This window comes from Hippichthys cyanospilos, chromosome 1 (genome assembly GCF_059441005.1).
Source record: "Hippichthys cyanospilos isolate Australia breed blue-spotted pipefish chromosome 1, RoL_Hcya_1.0, whole genome shotgun sequence".
In the NCBI taxonomy this organism is placed as follows: domain Eukaryota; kingdom Metazoa; phylum Chordata; class Actinopteri; order Syngnathiformes; family Syngnathidae; genus Hippichthys; species Hippichthys cyanospilos.
This window is the reverse complement of record NC_142369.1, coordinates 32,286,641-32,308,627: the sequence shown is the minus strand read 5'-3', so window position 1 is coordinate 32,308,627 and position 21,987 is coordinate 32,286,641. Positions and strand designations below refer to the sequence as shown.

The window sequence follows — 21,987 nt, the reverse complement described above, 5'->3', positions numbered from 1 at the left end:
TGTTTTGGGGTTACAGCTTAGTCTAAAACTGAAAAAAGTGCATCAAAGTGCCTGAAACTAAAAAAGATGAAAAATGTTATTTTATTGCAATTACACTTCACGTGACAAAAACAGTCTTTTCCCTGGGGTCATCCACGCATCACCTGGCGCCCCCACAGGGGGACCCGACCCACGATTTGAGAAGCACTGTGTTAAGGTAAACAGAGTTCTTGCTTTGTCCCGACCTTCTGCCACTGATAAGACTAAGAAATGAGACCGTCTACCCCAGACCGACCCACAAGAGGCACATGCAATATTTTTCTAAATTACAACATTACAGTATTGTCCAGACGCGTGGAGGCTGTGTGGAGTACAGTAAAGGTTTATGATTGGAAAATTTGTTCTAGCACACATGCAAATAGTTTGAATCTACTTGTTAATTATGCACAGATTTCAACTCTTGGTTGGTGGAGGATCCCTGCAAATAGCGGAAGTACAGTAAATTACGGGCCCATCTTTTGATTAGGTCAGTGATGGGTTATTGGTTGGTTTGTTTGTTTTTTAATCTGATGCTGGTTGACTGGCCCAAAAAACAGTGTAAAAACGGGTAAAGCCGAAAGGAAAAACATTAATTTTAAAAAGTGTACATTTAAAACAAGTGTATTATGATATTGTTCACATAAAAAAAAATCTAATAAAACATGTAACACAAATGGAAGAAAAGTCTCAATAGCTTTTAATTAAATAAATATTTCTAACTAAAATACGCAATGCCGTTATGGTCCACCGGCCGGACACACAGGAACTTTGGACACCCGGGATGGGATAAACTCAAAAAAGTAATACGGTCGTAATGACTCCTTATATGGTATGGAAGGTTGCGTAAGGGCGATGACGTCAGAAAGGTCACAAGACAGCTCGAGCTCAACTGTGAGCGCGAGGCCACAAAGCAGCTGCACATACTTAACGTCTTCAAAGGCATCAGGAGAACCATGGCCACGGCGGGCAAAGACGGACGCCAAATTTCTGGCGGAGAGGACAGCCCTTTCCTGTGATTCCGTATTACGCGTCTTCGCGGTAGGCGAGTGCCGCAACACCGAGCTCCTTGTACGGCGAAAGGCTTTGTTGTTATAGCGGCGTGCGGCTCTCATCTCCGGCTGCCTCCGTGCGGCGAGTCAACATTAAGTGAGCTAACGTCGAAGCTAAGCTAGCGCGAGCAAGCGCCAGCTTGGCCGCCTCCGGAGGTGGCGGCGGCTTCGTGGGGGATGTTGTCCGTGCTGTCGTACGGGAGACTGGTTGCCAGAGCTGTCCTCGGCGGACTCTCTCAGACGGACGGCCGCGACTACAGCCTGGTGACTGCGAGCTGCGGATTCGGCAAGGATTTCCGCAAAGGCATTCTGAAGAAAGGAATGTGCTATGGGGACGACGCGTGCTTCATCGCCCGACACAAGTCTGCCGATGTTTTGGGTGAGGCAAGAGCCTGCAATGGCTTTCTGGATTACCTGGATACACTACAAATGCAATCAGCGACGCAGTCCATCCAGTGTTAAGATTGTGTTAAAATCCACGTGGAAAAGTCAGCACGGATCCATGCAGTGATCACCTGCTCAATTAGACCGGGACCCAAACCACCTTCCAAATTTGAGATTAGTGGCCAAATCGAAATGCCCTAAAATCTACATATATAATTTAATGTCACTGTTGCTGGCATATAGGTAGGTGATGACACGTCATTACTTGCATCAAATTATTCATTTTTAACCCAATAAAATGAAGTGAAACTGGCGATTTAATGCTGTTCTCTGGTCTGTAGTATTGATGGCCAAATCAACTCATGAAGCAATCAAAGTTTTGCAGCCAATTGGTTTGCAACATGGTTCCAGGCTTCATGGTGCTTCGATTGCTTCATGGCGCCACCAAGTGTCCAGTATAAGTATACATTTGAGTTTTACAAAACCGGGCTTATGTCGAAAATCAAAATTGATTTTGTGATAGATTCTAATTCTACACAAATGTATCTTTAAACTTATGTTTAAAAACTTGAAACTTAAAATTGACAAAGTTGCGCATCCTTGAATGTTGTCAAGTTGAAATTCCTTTTTTTTTGAGGAAAAATGTGTTTCAAGTATTGGAACATTCCTCCATCCACATCAACTATTACCATAGGAAAAATATATTGACACTCAACCTTCACGAAGTGTTAAATGACCACTGAGAGTAAATTCCAATGGGTAGTAAGGACACCGTCTGGGATTTGAACACTTTAAAATTTGAGGAAGTTTAAAATCTCAACAGATGAAATTGGGCAAAAATTGCTCATTGGTCTTTACCCCAAAACAACATTTCCATTAACCCACTTAATTCTTGAGGCATCATTTGACAACGCTTGCCTGTTTTCATGCCCAATTCTTGGAATGGGAAATTTCATTTATCCTATTTATGTCAATTAAGGATGAATTGCCATTTTGTGTGGCCTGGTGGTGACCAGAATGTTTAATCATAGATATTATATCTCAAATGTATATGGCTACATAAAGAAAATACATTTTGATGATGTTTTAATGGTTCAGCAGAGTTTTGTTTTGATTTTTTTTTTTTCTCAGTAACACATCAGTATTGCAGGAAGTCTCGCCAAAGAGATACTTGCTTTAATTCACAGGTTGACAGAATTTGCAATGAAACATTGGTTTAATGTTTTATTTCATACTCGCAGTTTAGAGCTCCCGGGTCCAATTCGAGCTTGCCCCAGCCTTCCTGGGTAGAGTTTGCATGTTCTCCCCATGCTTGTGAAACTGTTTTCCAGGCATCCCGGTCTCCCCCCACATTCCAAAAACATGCATCATAGGCATACTGGACACTCTAAATTGTCCTCAGGTGTGATCGTGAGTGTGAATGGTTGTTGGTCTCCGTGTGCCCTGTGATTGGCTGGCAACCAATCCAGGGTGTCCCCCGCCTACTGCCTTAAGACAGCTGGGATAGGCACCAGCAAGCCAGCGATCCTAGTGAGGATAAGCGGCTGTAGAAAATGGATATTTGACTTACTTTTCAATAAATCGGCTTAAAAGTGGAAATGAGTGGTAATAGCATATGTTGTACATTTATTGGTCGCGTTTGTCTGTGACGTTGTCATCTGTAGTAGGTGACGGTCATAAGTGACAACATTGCAGAGTGCTCAAAATATGAATTTATTACAATACATTAATTAAGGGCATGATTACTCAAAAAGGCATTTCAAAACTTTTACATTTTTTATGATTTAAAAAAAAAAAACTATTGAAAAGCCTCATTGTTTTCTGAGTGGTGGCGTAGGCTACTCGAATTGTTAACAAAATAATATCATTGTGACAAAACTTGCTTTTGATGCACTTTTTAAAGCCCGAAATCCACAAAATGGGAGATTACTGCTATCTCCATTGTGTTTTGCGGTCGTCTTAGATTTTCAATGCCCGCCAAACCATCGATGCACTCACTTCCTGAGGCAGTGATATGGTCCAGCCGGATAGCGAAGCTTCATGCGTCATCATTTTTGGGTCTTGCCCACATGAAGCATGCGTCAGTACACAATTTGTGAACACGCTCCTTCCATTACTCGGCACAAGCCTTGGAGCCTTGGCACATTTTGGCTAGGTTCACACCGCAGCCTGAAGTGACCCAACTCCGACCCCCTTATCCGACTTGTATCTGATCTTTTGATGGCATTGTGTACCCAGGCCACTTGGGTAGATGGTGCTAAATCAGATCTTATCCGCATTTTGTTTGTCTCTCTGTCTCTTTCTTGCTCTTGCTCGCTTTAGAGTGAGTAAGTCGCTTGCTCGGAGCAAGCGAGAGAGATGTTGCTGGCACTGCACACAATGCTATGGCATAAAAACCTCACCATTCCCATCCTCAACGTTGTTTACTCCTTCAATTTAACAGATTGAAAATATTCTGGTTCCGACGTGACAGCCATTTTGAGATGCTACAGTATAGCGCTAAATACGGTAAATACTGCGTAGAACTGTGTGTTAGATAGAGCATTGATAGAGAGTAAACAGGAAGGAGAGATTGAGCAGCTAGGGGAGGGGCAAGAGAACAATGGCCTGCCTCACTTAACTTCTACGGTCATATGTAAAACCCTTTCAACTGACATGTATGAGTTATTTATTTCTCTGTCATTATCATTACTGAATTCTCACCAACAATAAATGGAAAATCAGATGAGCATGTAATAATGGGAACAAAAATCGGAGTGCATATATAGAAAAAGAGAAGAAAACAGTTGTACATGTCAAGCCTGCACCCTGAGTATTATAGTTTTGAAATGAGCTACTGTAGTGTAGCACGTAGTACCAACTACTACAGCGTTATCAGGATTTTTGCGTAAACTCTATGAAAATGTTTGAATTACTGCCTACAAATAACTTGCATTGCACCATAAGTAAATGCAGAGGCAGTCATGCTGTACAGTCGGAGACTTTAACTTGAACCAGCTGATTGTGTGTAAGAATAGATTAGTGTGCTTGGTCAAAGGATTATTCCGTTTCGATACTCAGTGTGTCTGCAACCTGACAGATGTAAATGGATAATGACCTTTGGGAACCTTGGATTTAATTTGGATATTGCAAGGCCTCAAAACTTTCTTTTTACACAGTCAATAGTTGATTAAACAAGGAAAGTTGGGAATCGCCGAGATCCCGTCAGCAAGATGTTTTTGGAGCTTTGTTCGAATGCAGGCCACTGTCTGTTTCTGGCAAAGGCTGAACAGACCTCAGGTCCTCCATGTATGGTCAGAGAAGTCAGTTTTGGAAATGGTTTAGCCTCAACATCATATTGGCAGACTCTAATGTTCAACACAATCCATTGTTGTTGTTGGCTGTGTTTTTGTTCAGATTTTGGATCAAATTATGAATCGTATAAACTTCATTGAGATGTTTGAGGGTAACATAGGACATATACATAGGAAACATAGGAAAATATCCAAATGGTTCGGGTACTTGTTTTGTTAAACACGTTAAAAAAACAAAAGAAATTTACGCTAATTTAGCAAATTGTCATCAATTTGTTTTTCTTTAGCATCACAAAAAAGACAAAACAGTCAATTCGATACTCGCCAAGCTTTTCTCTAGTCTAACAAGATACAATTTTGCATGATGCCCTCATGATGATGATTTAACCTTTGGTAGTGTATGTATGTTTTTCTAGGTGTGGCAGATGGAGTAGGAGGATGGAGAGACTACGGCGTAGACCCATCACAATTTTCCAGCACTCTGATGAAGACATGCGAGCGCCTGGTAAAGGAGGGCCGCTTCGTACCTAGCAATCCTGTTGGAATCCTCACCACCAGCTATTATGAGCTGCTGCAGAACAAAGTGCCACTGCTGGGTAAGTGACATTACACTAACACAAGTCAGTGATGAACAGCGGACCAGTTTGTGGATAGGCGAATATTAGCCCTTTGTAAAGCACTTTGAGGACCGTATGGTATAGAAAGAACTATATAAGTGCTCTCTGTTTATCACATTTAGTGTGGTCATCTTGTGCATTTTAAAGGACTGTAAGGGGAGGAGTCCTTGGTTTATGGCATACCAGACATGCAGGTTACAAATTGCACACAACTAATTTGCAAAGCACAAAAAAAAATACAAGTCAGTAAGAAATTATCCAAACTAAAGTATGAATTACATTAATAATGCAAATACTTCACAAACGTGGACAGGACCTCTCAATCACCCAACTTACCTTAATCAATAACTGATGCCAGCACAGGTACACAACTGTAGACTGATATGAAGTACTGACCAGTATTTCATTTGACCCCCCCCCCCCCCCAAAAAAAAAAAAAAAAAAAAAATATATATATATATATATATATATATATATATATATATAATATAAAGAAAGCCTGATATATTCCAATTTACTCCTTAAAATTTCATGAAATTGCCAATACCATTGCAAGTGCCAATACCATGAAATAAAGCCAAGTAACTGCCTGATATTTTCCGTCTTAACGGTTTAGCACACATACACACAAATGGCTGAGGTCAGAGATGACAAAGAGCTCCTTCAAACGTCAGTTCATAATATAAGAAATGACAGTTGCCTGCGTTGTAGAAGGCTGTTTAGCATGTCCGCCTCACAGTTGTAGTAGTAGTAGTGGTCCCAGGTTCAATTCCAGCTCGCCCCGGTCTTCCGGTGTGTAGCATGCATGTTCTCCCGTGCCCAAGTGAGTCTTTTCCAGGCACTCTGGTCTACCCTCATATTCCAAAAACACGCATGGTACGTGCAATGGACACTTCAAATTGCCCTTAAGTGTGGCGTCTTCCCCAGCCCTAAGATGGCTGGTTTAAGGCACCAACAGTTCAAGCGACCCTAGTGAGGATAAGCAAATAGAGAAAATGGATGGATGGATGAATATATCCCTGAATTAGCATTACTTTGCACCACTGAGTCTTGAGTTTTCTTAATGGCTACACAATAGGTCTCAAAATTACTATTATTATTTTTAGTCAATTTAGCTTTGCTAGGGGACTATTTTTTGCTAAGCTAATTTCATTATTAAAAAAGTAAAAACAGACATTTACATTAAGGCAAAATATGAATTAAATGAAGCAGAGACAAGAAGGAATATTTTACTTATTTTGCTAACTTAGAAGCGTTGGGAATCTTATCAGTTTAAAAAAACTCCCTCTTCGAGACTGCTCAAAAGTTCTTTGTGTGTGAATTGACCCAACCTGCCTCTCGTCCTTGGTCAAGTTGGCCTCCGCAGTAGCTTCCTGACAAAGGTCATGCAATGTCAGATGCTGAGTAGCAGTACTTTTCCACCCCATTCTCACATGTGTAGCAAGGCAAACAACAGTGTGCAGTACAGTGCTGTTTCTTCTCAGCCGAGTGGATGTTCTTTTGGGGCAGCAGCGTGTGTTCTATTGTGGTTGGACAGAGAATGCAGGAGGGGATGAGTCATAAGCTGGGCTTTTTGAAGGTTGGACCCGGAGAACACATTCTGGTGTGTTAGTCACTGAGTCACCAGATGGGTGTGGCTGGTTGTCGTCTGTTTCCACCACATTCTCATGTTTCGTTGGAATTCCAGAAAGGTGGAACACTATATTCTCACAAGATGCTAATTTGTTTTTGTGAAAGGCAAATCCCTTTTCTAGACCGGTATTATGTTCAGTTACGGAATTTGGGTTGGTCAAGTAAGCAAATTCAAGTTAACAACACAATTGGAAGAGAAAAACCATATGTGTAGTAGTGTCTAGATAAGGTCAGTGATTCATTCAGTGCTTCTCAATTTTTTTTTGCAACCCCCCCCAAGAAAGACAAAACATTTTGCTCAACTCCCTCGTGGCGACTGTAAATAAGATCATGATCTACTTTAAAAAATGGTGTAAGTATACCTAAAATTGTATCCCTTTTAACATTAACAAAAGAAAAAAACAATCAAACAATGTTTCCTCTTCTGCCAAACTGTTAACTTTTAAGCCTGTTCCTTGGAGTCACCCATGCACCCCCTGGCATTGCCACACCTTCAAGGAGGCCCGCACCGTTATTTAAGAAGGACCGAGTTTAAGTGCAGCTCACAAGTTTTCATATCAATGTTTCCTGAAAAGTTGAAGTGATAAATCCATTAAATTGTTCATCAAGTCATCAAATGAACCTTGTTAAAGGTTAATGCAAGGCTCAAAATAAAGTGGGTTTGCATCACTTCCTGTGTGTTAGTTCGCATGTTCTGCCCCTGCCCACATGGGTTCCTTCCAGGCACTCCAGCTTTCTCCCGCATTCTAAAAAAATGCATCAAAGGTGTATTGGGCACTAGATTGTCCTAAGGTGTGATTGGGTGTGTGAATGGTTGTTTGTCCGTGTGCCTTGCAATTTGCTGGCAACCAGTTCAGGGTGTCTCCCGCCTACTGCCCGAAGACAGGTGAAATAGGCACCAGCAAGTCAGCGAAACTAGTGAGAATAAGCGTCTCTAGAAAATGGATTGAGTGAGCAAAGTTTTCATGACTTACTTTCCTTTCACCTCGTTGTGATTGCCATTAATATTTGGCTGACGGACCAATGCAGACTAAAGGGGAAAATGTCATTTTTACGTCTGTAAACAAGACGAACGAACCCTTGTTAATACTGTTGTATCATTAGTCTTAAAAAAAAAAAAAAAACTCGCTTCAGGTCCCTGCAATTAACTTGACAAAAAAAGCTCCACAAATTTTAAAATTTGCTTCTTGAACAAATCCGTGATTCGCAAAACTGCTCAACCCAAAAGGTTTTGAGCTCTGTAATATTTTGGTGTTTATTAGACAAACCAAAGAGAGCGCTCACTGGTAAAGGCTTGCGAGGCAATAAACAAATTCTAAAACAGTTGGAGAAAAAAAAGTTAACAAATCTTTGAAATGTCCCACTTTATGAACCTTTTGGGCACAAAACACACCTTCTAGCCAAGGCAACTAATTGACTAATTGTGACTGACTTTTCTTGGTGTGTTTTTGTGTGTTTGTGCGCATACATTCGCAGGCAGCAGCACAGCCTGCATTGTGGTGTTGGACCGCCAGAGTCACCGTCTGCACACGGCCAACTTGGGGGACTCGGGCTTCCTGGTGGTTCGCGGGGGAGAGGTGGTTCACCGCTCCGATGAGCAGCAGCATTACTTCAACACGCCCTTCCAACTGTCCATTGCTCCGCCCGAGGCTGAGGGGGCCGTCCTCAGCGACAGGTACGCATAAACAGTTTGACCTGATCACTACAGGACTGGCCAACCCATTTACGGATTGGAGTTTTACCTTTTTTACCCCCATTGTCCGATTTTCCAACTTGTTGGTGGAAATTCCAACCATAATTTGACATTTTGACTTGTCATTTTGGAATGTCATGTTGGGAAGTCTTGTACGCCTGGAAGCACGCCAGCGCGAGTCCAGGGCGGGCGGGAACATGTCATGTGCGCCGTGCAGTCGGTGCGTTGTGGTAAACGGGGGGAGAGGCGCTTGCCTCCTGGAAAGACCTTGGTTCTTCCGGGCGAGTGCCCGGGCGAGTTGAGCGTGCTCCAGGCAAGGGAGGCCTTATGGAGCTTCTTTTCATATTGCAACTAAAATTGTCCACTACGTCCTGCGACAGGGCCGAATCTAAATGGTGGCCAAGACGGCCAGGACAAAATACATAAATACATCTCTTGATGTTTTTTTTTTTTCCCAGATTTTTTTTCCCTGCTGTTTTTACATACATACAATTTTCTTAGACAATTTGATAACTGCATGTTATTCACTCTAATGGCATACTTGCATTTAAATTTGTATAAATAAACAAACATGATTGCATTTTATGTTGCGCTGACTGTGCATGCCACCCCAAAGTCAGGTATTGTGACCATGGAAAAAAAAAATTCTGCCTCTGCAATGTGCATATACAGACTACGTGGGAAACAATACATTAGATCGTATCTTTATTATTGCTATTTATTTAACAATTTAACTTTGCTTCTCGACAAGAAAAAAAAACTGCTATGCACTGTGCAGTGTAGAGAATAAAGAATAAAAAAATTGTTGAATACAAAGAAGACAACTGGTTTTTGCCATGGATTTATTTCTCCAATGTTTGTGAAGTACCGTATTTTTCAGATTTTAAACCGCAATTTTTTTCCTCATGATTTGAGCCCTGCGGCTTATCTGTTGTTTTTTTATTTATATTTTTGCTAGCCACCAGCAATCAAATGTGTGTATCTGTTCGAGGTTTCAATTTATGGAACAACTGTGAAATAGAACTGAAAAGATGTTACTCAATGGCTGTGCTCAAAGAGTTTTAAAAATATATTATTTAAAAAAAAAAAAATCTAAATTGAATAAAAGAATGTATAACATTTTTTGATAAATTTGTGATGTAAATTTTATATGCAGTACTCAGTAGAAATGATTTTATTTGCGTATTTATGATTGTATATATGAATTATGTGCAATGTCTTTTTATGTTCACTAATCTATCAAACAAAAGGGGATTACAGGAGACAAAAAGGAGACAATTACTGTACAAAAAAATTAAATAACAAAAAGAAATTATGAACTTCCATCTTTTTGCGTAAATATCTCATGTCATATCTCATGCGCCTTATAGTCCAGTGCGGCTGATCCGTGACAAAAACCTTTTTTTTTTTTTTTTTTTTTTTTTGCTCACATCGCTGCGGTTTATACGTATACAGGTGCGGCTTATAGTCTGGAAAATACGGTAATGGCTTCAGGTCAGCAGCATTAGTTACTCTCATTCGACCTCGTGTTCTTGCGTCTTCTTAATCGATAAACATTCTGAATTGACCTGCGTCGGATATAAACTGATTTTCCTTGCCGACGTGCACAAGGGGTCAGAGTCAACCAAAACAAAAATGCATTTCACCGTGGTTGCTCTGTGACCAGTGCTTAGCAAAACAACGCGTTTAGTCAATGGACTGGACTGGACTGAGTGTCAGGGTCCACGCGCTGTTGCGTCTCATTGGCTTTGGTGTACCGTGCAGCAGGAGAAGTGCTGGACTGTACTATACCTAATGCCAGAATGGGCTTTGGGCGCTCGCCAGGCTTTCCTTCTCACCGGGTCAAAGTCTGTGTGACTGCATGCTGATAGGCCAAGTCGGCAGCCAATCTTGTCTTCAATTTTAGCTATATTACAGTATTGACGTTTTGTCTCCTTGTCTTGAGATCAGTTGGACTTGAATAGCCTTAAGTCCACTTGAGTGAGAATGAGCCCTTTCCTTCAACTTCACTCACATTGTGAAAGGTCCGATACAGCCCATATAGTCATTGAGTGCTTTGATACTTGATATGTCTTGGACTTCATGCAGGCTGCTGAAAATTGAGCAAGCTGGATGTAATCCAGATGATTAAGAAAAGAAAGACTCTGATTCTGCATTCATTCAAATCCTCCAGTAACTATTACTTTTCCGCTTTTTTCATTCCGTACTTGGAAAGTTTCCTTGTTAGCTTTAGTAGTAAAATGTAATTAGTTTTACAGTCAACTCGCATCGTGGACTCTGGTTGCTGTTTTTGCGTTGCCATGCGCGGATCTCCAATGGGTCCACTACAGAGGGCTTAAACAGACACTGGCAGACTATTTTTGGAAGAGTTCCTGTCTTGACAACACGCAAAGTTTCTACACAAGTGCGGTACCAGCCAAAAGTGAGGAAACACCTCCAAATTCAGTGTTTTGATTTATTTTTAATATATTTGCAAAGCCATTGCTAAAGCTGTCCACTCTTTGCCGCAACATGCGAGGAATCATTTTCTAAAGTTGGAAATGTTATTTGAACCAAAACATGTCATAGAATCTTCAAGGTATAAGCACCTTTGCACATCTTGGTATTTTCTCAGCTTCATCATGTGAAAGACGCTTTTATGAATGGAACTTTTCAGGTCACCATTGTGCATGACTCCCATTAATGCCTTGAATTTCTAGACCCCTTTCCTACTCTTTGGGACAATGCGTCCCACAGCTTTTCAAAAAATCTTAGTGGGTATAGGAATGGTAGCAATAAGATGAAATGGTATCCCAGCGGTTATCCCAGTAATATATGCCATGAGTTTTCATTTTCTTTGGGAGGGGATCAGTGGTGAAAGGGTTAATGTGTTTGCTTCCAAGGTTCTTATTGGTAGTGTACAACACTTCCTAATGGTTGGGTTGGGAACATAGCGTAAAGGGAATGTGCTCATAACGCTGTTAACAGTGTGGTTTGACTTTTAAATAGACATGTATATACAGTATTTGAAAACTAGTTAGCAGTGCAGTTTTCCCTGCCCGACTAAGCCGTTCCGTTTGTGTTTCTACATCCGTAGGCCAGACGCTGCTGACAGGTCTTCCTTTGACGTCCAGCTGGGTGACATCATCCTCACGGCCACCGATGGTCTGTTTGACAACATGCCCGACTACATGATCCTCCAGGAGCTGAAGAAACTCAAGGTGAGAAGCCTGACGGAGAGCGGTGCAAATGAGTCCGGCGGCCCCGCCTCTATGTATTACTTTCCTTTGTGTTCAGAACGCCAACTACGAGAGCATTCAGCAGACCGCCCGCAGTATTGCAGAGCAGGCCCACGACCTGGCCTACGACCCCAACTACATGTCACCTTTTGCGCAGTTTGCCTGTGACAATGGACTCAATGTTCGAGGTGTGTGTCTACTACCACAGTAACAGTGGGTTAAGAGCTGTGTATTATTCACTGTAAAAAAAATAGCATTATTGGAGGAAAATGGCTAAGTCCACATTTAATCTTTGTTCATTTTGTTAAAAATGAGTTGCCAGCATTAGTTTTAATGTGAATGTTTTTGTTGTTGTTTGTACCCAGGAGGGAAGCCAGATGACATCACAGTGCTGTTGTCCATAGTAGCAGAATACACTGACTAGGGACAACTGGGGAGGCTGTGACTTGGTGGACACTTTTGATTCCTGCTGGACAGGATGAAGGACTCTGATAACGTCAGACGTCAGTGTTCCCCCCCACCCCCCCATCCTCTCAGCATGCTGCAGCTGTCCTTTACCCCCAATCAGAGTTGACCAGGTAGATGCAAAAGCAGCAGCAGGCCAGGGGGAAAAAAAAGGCATGAACTTTGCTCCCTTGGTAATCCTTGTGCCGGTGATAATAGCCATCACACAACTGAGTGACTTATGAGTGTTTTGCGGACAAAGAGGATGTGTCCACTAACATGAGGGTTGTTGGACTCTTGCAAAAGGGAAGGAAACGCTTCACCCCTCATTTTGAGAAAGGAGCTTGCACAGGATGTGGCACCCTTCAGGCTGGATGAACAAATAGGTTAGGTATTAAGTGTTTTTCTTTTTTTTTTTATTAGTTATTGGCAAACTTTGCTAATGGATACGGGGAGCAGATATTTTATAGTTTTTGTAAATTTTTGCAAAAAAAAAAAAAGGAACACACACCCTTGAGCGAGGTTGAAACAATCTGATTCGTGAAAAAACAGTTGCCTTTTCTATATGTAATATTTAATACCACGATGCTCTGACATACTTGTTTTATTGTCACAAACAGGTGGTCTCCCTTTAATCTCACTGCTGTGAGTGCGCTGTGCATTTGTGTGTGTGAGGAAAAATTGCGATAATTGTGTATGAAGAGGATGTATACACTGGGCAAACGGTTGTCATGGTTTTAAACGCACAAAGCAGAAAACACGTATGGGGAAAACAGCAAGTGTGTTTTTTTTTTAACTATTTAATCAGATAGTTGACTTTAAACAGACTCCAAACCTCACAAGACATTTTCTGAGTGTTTCTAGGGCACCATAAGATGATACGTTTTAACTCTTTCAGTGCCAAGCCTTATCTGCAAAGACAACTCCTCGAGCGCCAGCCGATTTCGGGCATTTTGACACATCTTTCAAGGCCAACGGAATACTGTATTGTATGACTGTAGGTGGTAAATTGGTGATACCATACAAAAGATTGGATTACATTTTTTACCTAGAAAAAAGTACTCCGTTATTTAGTATTCACTGTTCGAAAATAGGTCATTTGGGTGACACCGAGCTATTTTGGGGAAAAGGAGAAAATGAAGTTTTTTTTTGTGAAAAGATGTTTTCTGCACAACAGTGATTTGGGCTTTTTTTTTAGGAGGATCTGAAACACCTCAACATTTCACCTTTGATAAAACATGACCAAAAACAATGAAAATGTTGTTTTTGATGGCAAAATTGCAGTTTGCGTATAACTAGTGCTCAATTCGATCATAATATTAATGGGAGCGATGGCCACAACTGTCATCTATCCATTCATTAAAAATCAAACATAGAATTCTTATTACTGGCACATAGCATTTTACATGGCGAAAATTCTCATCTATGGTACTGAAAGAGTTCAATGTGTTACAAATTATGAATTTACTGCACTATTTTAGTCCATTATTTCTGTCGGTTCTGTGATAAACATGTGCCTTGTATCGGATATTGATACTGGCAAATATAGTCCTCACTGTCATTGAGCACAAAGGCTCAAACTGTGTCGCCATGAGTTTGTTTTTTGTTTTTTTTCCCCCCATCATCTTGCTCCACGGTCTTCAAAAGACTGCGAGTATCATCTTTGCCCGGTCAAAAGCAAAGCGGAATAGTGATAAAGCCATCCCAGTTAAGGTTAGTGTTAGGGAGATTCCATTCCAAGATTGTATTTTTTTTATTATTATTATTAATAAGATTGACATTTAAAGGTAGCATTGCTTAAAACACAGCAGTGAATGCCAATTGAAAAAGCATAACATGTCAGAGGGCAATCTTGACTAGCCTTAACAAAGTGACAAAGCAATTTTGTGGGTTGGTTGTACAACTACTCCAGACTCCTCCTGCCCAGAAGAACTTCATCTTGATCCTCCAGACAAAAGTAGATCATGTCTTTATATTTTGGGTGTACATGTCAATGCAGATCTGCTGTCCAATATTTAAATAAAGACAATGGTATTTATTATTCTCTTGTTAGACATGACTGTGATTTTGCTTCAAATTGGCAAATGCACTCCTCAGAACAAATACTTTTTACTGTTCAATCATTGGAATGAAATAGGCAGTAATCCATGCAAAAGTAATAAATGCACTCCTCTAAGAATCTACATGAACAAAGTGGTTTGAAATGCCATCTTCCAGCTGGGAACCACATTCTTGAAAACCCATTTGAAATTCATACAGTTGAATATATTTGGTAACACTTTTTAGTACTGTGGACTTCTCCCAGGGTCTTCATCCTTCTCCATGTGACTGTCGCGAGCCAGAGCAGGGCAACTCTCTTCATCCTGCTCTGATGACAATGCCCCGAACAGGAGGGAGCAGACCTTTGGAAGCAAAGCAAGTGTTGATGAACGCAACCAATGTACGATTTCGACAGTGTTTAGCTATTTTAACCCCCGGGTGTCCGGGGATTTTTCAGTAGCCTGGCCTTATCACCTAACTCAAAATGTTTAATGGCAAAAACTAAAAATGAGAGTATTATGACTTTGTAGGATTTGACATTATGGGAGTCCATGCTAAACCAATCAACAAAATCATCGGAAAGGCTTGTAAACGTCATAAGTTGGCCGCTAGTGCCACCCGGTGGTTTTGGAGTGCTAACACAAAAAATTCCTATTGCGCCCCGTTTGCGAGTTGCCGTTGAAAACATTAATGCAATAATTGGGGCAAATGCATTGTCTTTTCAATATGTCCAAAATTGTGGAACCCTGGGTTACGGCGTCCCTAGCACACGTTTTTTTTCGCATTACGAAGAGGAATAGGAAGTTTTTTTTTTTTCTGTTCCCTTGCTACAGCATTTTTCCCGCTTTACGGCATCAAAAACAATTTAAAATTCAAACTTGAGGCATGCCACACTCATATGTCACTGGATACTACACGAAGATGCTGGTCTGCTATTGGTCGGTGTCACTAAAATGCCAATATGCTAAAGACTTGTTCTCGTGCGAGTGCTTACGTTTATTGTATTTATCGTGCATATTAGTGCTTAATTCAAACTTGAATTCTTTAGCCATGGGTCCAAAGCAAGTAGTGATGTTAAAGGGACAAGTAAGACGATTACCATGGAAACGAAGCAGGAGATAATCAAGAAATACAAAGCCATATTCCCTCACTAGAGAATATGGCCATAACTCACTCCAAAGGGAAATCAAATTTCATTTTTCCTTTATATATTTTTGATGTTATTTAAACATTTATATTATATATCAGTAGTACTTACTACACCATTTTGTTACTAGTTTTTGATATGTATACAACATTTTGATTTTTTTTTACCTGGGGTTTATACGCATTAGCCAATTACCATAGGTTTCTATTGGCCATCATCTGATGGTTTCGCCTTACAATCCCAACTCCGGAATGGCCTAATTTCATATGGAGGGTTCCACTGTATTTCCAATTTGGAGCGGCAGTAAATGCGACCGACATGGGCTAAATTTGACACCTTTAGGGTATACCTCCTGTTGGCAAGCATTTAGAAGGGACGGCATATTGAAAGTTGACTTGTTTTGACAATCTATGCAATATTTTAGCCTCCTTGTGTTTTTTTTGTGTTTGTCTTTGATATCACACATCAAAAACACCCAATAGCCCGATTAGGGTCAAAATTTCCCTCGGGTTAAAGAAAATGTTTTTTATTTTCACTTTTTTTTTTTTCTTCAGACCTTATTTTGGGATTAACAGAATGAATTTAAACAAGACCTTTGTACTTCCCAGTACAGCCCCTCAAATAGCACCACAATCCTGAATTGTGTCCCTCCACCATGGCATGAGCCAAAACTAAATGACGCAGCTCTGGGAACATTTACCGTGGGGGAGGTGGAACTTGAGGAGTCAAGTGCGAGAAGCTTGCGCTTGCGAAGCGCCAGCAGAGGCGTAGACGGGCTGATGGGGCTGCCCTGGCTGGATGCAACCACTTCCATGGCGGCATGACAATTGAGAGGCTTATCTCTGGCTGCATCCTGTGTACGCCTGTCGAGCCAAAACAGGTTTCCACAAGGAAGGGACGTGTTACGTAATGTATTTGTAAAGAATATCGTCAACTATAGTTTGCAATTGGTTGAGTTCAATCATGTGATACAGGGAACAGTCATGGGGCATTAATCACTGTAAACATTGTTGCCTTGGAAGACTAAGCAGACATGAGCAAGTGGGTCCAAATGCCAAAAAGCCAACAGCAGTGAATGTGGAATGTTTGCAGACTTGAAACTCATTTGAAAGAAAAAAGACAAAAGACTAGAATCAATTTACAGTAGTGTCCTGGAGGGGACACTACATAACAAGGCATAATAAGTTCGAAAGCACTTACTGTAAGTGTTTTTATTACAAATTAAGGCATAGACAGCGAGCTTTTTTGTCTGTTTTTTTCTGTAGGGTTACATGCAAATTGTGTGTTTTTTGCACTCTTCGATCTTAAACACAGCTCAACTAGATTTGTGTCACTCAACGTAGCTGCCCCAAAGGGGGGGGGTCTTTGTTTTTGTCATGTGTTTTTTCAGGCACCTTGATGCGCTTGTTTTTTTTCTGTTTTAGTCTAAGCTGTAACCTGTATATATGCTGTAAAAAATAAAAAGTTGTTGAAAGTTGATGTACAGTATATTGATTTTGTTGTTCATGTTAAAAAGGACACAGGTTTAGGTATTCTTATCCAATTTTTATAGATGATATTGTAATTTATAGTAAGTGAGTCGGGGGGGCCGCAAAAAGTTTTCTCTTACTTGGGCAGGCTTGGCAAAATTGAATTGAGAAGCACTGAATTAATGCAAGAAAGGCCTGTTGTGTCATTAGACTTCTGAAAGCCAAAATGACTATTTTCTGGTGGTCACATGGCATCTTGAGTTTTGTGAAATACTGGATTTTTTTTTTTTTTTTGGTGGGGGACGAATAAAGGACAACCATTTCACTTTGTGTGGCGTCTACGAGAAGAACATACTTTTTGAAACAAATGATTGAAATGAATGGACTTTCCCTCAATAATCAAGCTTTTGATGTACTTGTCGCAAAAATCAGATATAGGCATGAAGCAAAACCCAAAGAGTAAATCCAGCCTACGGTGGAAAACATAGCCGTGAAGCTTCCATTGTCGAGCCCTCGAGTGCCCTACTTGTCTCCGTCACAGACGCAAGGCTGCCTGGCCTGTAACGCTACACCCACTTAAGAATCTAAAAGGAGCCAATGAGAGGCAAATAGCATGACGGAGTGCCAGGAGAGCGCCTCAGGTCCATCGCAGCGGGAAGAGTCGTTAAAGCTGCTTAAGACACAGCCACGGCAGACTTGCGTTAGGCTCGTCGCGTGACGTCTCTTGCGTATCACACATATCGCACAGGCACTTTCGCAGGGGCGCATTTCGAGCGACGTTGTGGTATCATACCTAGATGAAGATAGCTGAGAGCTATTAATTGGTTGGGAGGGGCCTCCGCTGTCAATCAGAGTCGCCAGAACCACAGTGGCCTCCAAGACGGTGTCCTCCACAGAAAAGCACACAGGACTGAAAAGACGAAGCGACGGCTGTGCTCAAAAATGTCCGCTTGCCCGCTGCCAGTGTGTTGCATCAAAACTCACCCACCCGCAGCACCAAAATGGACGGCGACCGGTAGGCAGTGCATTTCTGCAAAGGACAGCAAACCCTTCAAAAGACGAAGATGAATGGCATTTGAGAGGGCGCTTGTTACAAAAATCTGCGGCGGTGCCGCACAGCAGGCCATCACGGGACACATTGCAAGACGTTAGTGATGCTAGTTGCAGGCGTTCATGCGGATCAAGTCTGCCTAATTGGACTAACGCCTGGCCCTTTAACTGTACTTGGGAGTTTTCAAAGCCAAATTCTACTATTACTATGTTTGTTGGTGAATAAAAAGGGCACGCATGTTTGCCTTAAATGATGGTTTGCAATGAGGGTCCTTGGAATATTTGCTTTCTAAAAGGGTTCCCTGACTCCAACACTGCATGCAAGAAATACAAGGAGAAACTGGAACACCATGTCCAGATTTGCATGAAAAGCGGCAAGTCAATCACATGACCAGTCCCCACCCAACACCCGACTCTCATGTGACGGACGTCCACAAATAGCCGCGTTACCCTCAGCTCCTTCAGACAAAAGGTTATGGCCGAGTCTCCTCCGCACAGAAAATAGTCAAACTCGTCCGGGTGTAAGGACATCTCGGTGTACATCATCTTCATGTGATCTGTGACAAAAATACAGCCAGTCGCAGTCATACCTTTGTGTCAATCTGATCATTCTCACGAGGTCTTCACAATTTAAAGATAGCGCACCGTCTCCTTCATCGTGGTAATTCCTCAAACTGACTCGAAGAGGACTTATGTAGAGGGTGACTTCCTCCTGAGACCTTGGGAAATGCATCACCATGTTTGCAAGGAGCCTGTCGAGCAGAGGGCCTGGATTACAAATGCATGATCATTCATCAAGATAGGCATCTAACTTTCTCACCAGGTGGACGTAAAACACGTTTGAATGGTAAATTCTACTATTTATAGTAGAATGGGCATGAGGTGTAAAATCATTTTCTACTTATTGTTGTCCAGGCAGGCAGGCAGACAGACCAATGAACACGTACACCCCCAGACACAGAAGTGCTTGCCTGGCAGGACCTTTTAGCACATTAGGACAGAGATGTGAATCGAACACAGCCTGCAGAGCTGCACTCTCCTGGTAACGCAGGTTGTGAGTTTTCGTTAGGCCTGGGAAAAAAGATGGCATCGAGATATACGCTTTACAGTCAGGGAGAACATCCCCACCGCGCGGTGAAGACTTGAACTACACTTACCGTGCCTACAGGCAAATTGAATCATGACCGTGTCATCCGGGATGCCGAATGACAGCTGGCATCGCTCCACATTCCGCTCAGTAGAAGTCAAACATCGAAAAAGTGGCAGCAAAGACTCCAATGCACAGTGAAAAAGAACAATGCATTCCATCAGGCTGGGTGGGGATGTATGCTATCGACCTTCTCGTTTACGCGTTACCTTCACGAGCAGCTTGCAGTTACTGGCCTGGTGTGATGCCAGGCTGTACTTGTGGAAGAACATTGGCGAGAAGAAGAAGCGGGCGTATGCCGACTGAGACAAATTTAATGATCTCAGAGCCAGCTGTAAATAAGTACATATATAAATACATATATAAAAATGAAAAGTACAACATTCGTAGCAAATCAGATATCGAGCCCCACTCACCCCTTTGACAGTAGGATCCAACCAAAGCTCATCTCCAATTCGTGAAAGTGCATGAATGGCCTTTCCAAAAACTGAAACATCCACCGTTAGGGGTGATATGGAATCAAAAACTTTCGTTGCGTCATTTAGGCTAGCTCATACTGTACTGTATGATTAGTGTCGTGATAGCATGCTAGCTCGTAGAAAAGATAAGCATGACAACAGAACTTAAAAGCTACAACTCCGGTTTGAATAATTAAAATTCAAGTTTCGCAACTGTATATTAACAACCTATAGTTTTTGACAAAATATTACCTTTTATACAGTTGCCTTCAAGACTGCAGTTCATTTTCACAAAACGACTGCTTAACGAGCCATTCAAACGTGCGTGTTAAAAATCAGGCATAAAATGCGTGCTGAGTTTGATCACGGCTGGGATTTTCTTAATCATCTGTCTCTTTCATGTTGTTGTTTAGAAATACATTTCAACATTGATTTATTGAGATATAGCCTACTTGTAATTTGGCTATTTAGAGGGACTTGAAAGGAACTTAGCCATCAGATGTTTATTCCACAATAAACATAAGATGGTCACACAATCCATAGACGGTGCAATTGTCAATAATGTAAGCATAAATACTTGAATAGAAAATATTTTCTTGGAATCTTGAGTAGACTTTCGAGTCAAGTTGCTAACTTGAAAAGCAGCATTAGAATCACAAATGCTGAAAGGCAAGTTGAAGATGTTGGTAAACAACCTGTAAGAAGAACAAATATCTTTAAACATTTAAAATAACATTTTGTAGAAAATTTCACTTTATGAAAATATTGCTAGTGTTTGAGTGAACCCACCTTTGTTCATTTCTTCTAAAAGTCACCCACACAAGCAAATCTATGTTGTTGGCCAGTCAATGCTATTTTGTTTTAAAAATTGGTCTGAGTGTCAAAAATTACTGTGTAGTAGATTTGGGGATTCTGTCACGTTGATTGAGGAGTCTTATTGGGCATTTTTGGCCTGTGGAACTCCAGAGACAGTTGACAGTTACTGATAAAGTGGGCAGTTGCCTCTGCAAAAACTCCAGTGTGGGAGGGGTTGGTGACGGCTTCGAGGAAATTCTGGTCCACAAGCTGACGTCTCAGAAGGGTAATGCAGTGCATTATTAACACTGTGTACAGTGGAGATGGGGTTCTGCTGACCGCAACTCGGTACGTCTTGAGCCAGCGGGTAGGGTACTTCAAAGACCTAATCAATTCTATCAAGTCAAATCATCCTTTTAGGAGCTGAGTCTGAAAACTCCGAAGTGGACACCCCTTTCTCTGGACTGAAGTTGCCGAGGTGGACAAATCACTCCTCGGTGGCAAGGTCCCGGGGGTGGATGAGATCAGCCCGGTGTTCCTAGAGGCTCTGGATGTTGTAGGGCTGTCCTGGCTGACACGCCGATGCAATTTCGCTTGGACGTCAGGGACAGTGTCCCTGGGTTGGCAGATCAGGTTGGTGGTCCCACTTTTTAAGGAAGGGGGACTGGAGGGTGTGTTCCAACTACAGAGGGATCACACTCCTCAGCCTCCCCGGTAGGGTCTACGTATTCAGGGGTGCTGGAGAGGAGGGTCCGTCAGAAAGTCCAACCTCAGATTCAGGAGGAGCAGTGTGGTTTTTGTCCCGGCCGTGGAACAGTGGACCAGCTCTACACCCTCGGCAGGATCCTCAAGGATGCATGGGAATTCGTCCAACCGATTTTGTGGACTTGGAAAAAGGCGTTCGACAGTGTCCTTAGAGGAGTCCTGTGGGGAAGTGCTTGGGGAGTACAGGGTACCGAACACGTTTTAATGGGCTGTTGGGTCCCTGCACCACCAATGTCAGAGTTTGGTCAGCCTTGGTGGCTGTAAGTCAAATTTGTTTCCAGTGAGGGTTGGACTCCGCCAAGGGTGCCCTTCATCCTTCATCGATTCCTCCTGTTATCTTCATAGACATAATTTCTGGGTGCAACTAATGCGTTGAGGGGGTCCGGTTTGGGGGTTTTCAGCATCGCATCACTGCTATTTGCGAATAATGTGGTGCTGTTGGCTTTTTCAGCCCCTCAACTTTCAATTTAGCGGTTCGCAGCCGAGTGTGAAGCGGCTTCAATAAGGATCATCACCTCCAAATCTGAAACCATGGTCCTCAACCCTAACCCTAACTCTAACCACTGTACACAAAATCTTTACACAAAATCTTTACACTACAAATAATCTCCTTCTCAACAACACTAGCAATGAGATGTGATGCATCATAAAATGAGTAGTCATCCGCTTTTGGCAGTGCTCTAAATTTATAGAACTTGAGGGTTGTAGAACAAGGTGTCGAACTTTTGTCAGCACAGAAAAAAAAGTCTCGTGTTAAAGTTCAAAGAA

At 41.8% G+C, this 21,987-nt stretch overlaps 2 protein-coding genes across 3 annotated transcripts; one reads left to right on the top strand and one right to left on the bottom strand.

Annotated features, from left to right (window-relative positions):
• The first annotated feature begins 892 nt into the window (after positions 1–892).
• Positions 893–14,389, top strand: pptc7a (protein phosphatase targeting COQ7 a). Its single transcript, XM_088436847.1, has 6 exons — positions 893–1,446; positions 5,161–5,340; positions 8,470–8,668; positions 11,763–11,886; positions 11,963–12,092; positions 12,270–14,389. Exons 1-6 carry the CDS (start codon positions 1,245–1,247, stop codon positions 12,326–12,328), a joined length of 894 nt encoding a protein of 297 aa, XP_088292973.1. The 5' UTR covers positions 893–1,244; the 3' UTR covers positions 12,329–14,389.
• rad9b (RAD9 checkpoint clamp component B) lies at positions 14,083–20,658 on the bottom strand. 2 transcript variants are annotated; one of them, XM_088436595.1, is made up of 12 exons: positions 20,449–20,651; positions 19,912–20,354; positions 19,618–19,688; positions 19,411–19,533; positions 19,212–19,326; positions 19,026–19,125; positions 18,700–18,806; positions 18,505–18,611; positions 17,989–18,053; positions 17,798–17,914; positions 16,236–16,398; positions 14,083–14,750 (listed from the first exon to the last, which is right to left on the bottom strand). In XM_088436595.1, exons 2-12 carry the CDS (start codon positions 19,943–19,945, stop codon positions 14,631–14,633), a joined length of 1,122 nt encoding a protein of 373 aa, XP_088292721.1. In that variant the 5' UTR covers positions 19,946–20,354; positions 20,449–20,651; the 3' UTR covers positions 14,083–14,630. The 2 variants fall into 2 exon arrangements, with proteins under 2 accessions (XP_088292721.1, XP_088292644.1); XM_088436518.1 differs by lacking the exon at positions 14,083–14,750 and having other exon boundaries at positions 16,089–16,398; positions 20,449–20,658.
• Between the last annotated feature and the right edge of the window lie 1,329 nt (positions 20,659–21,987).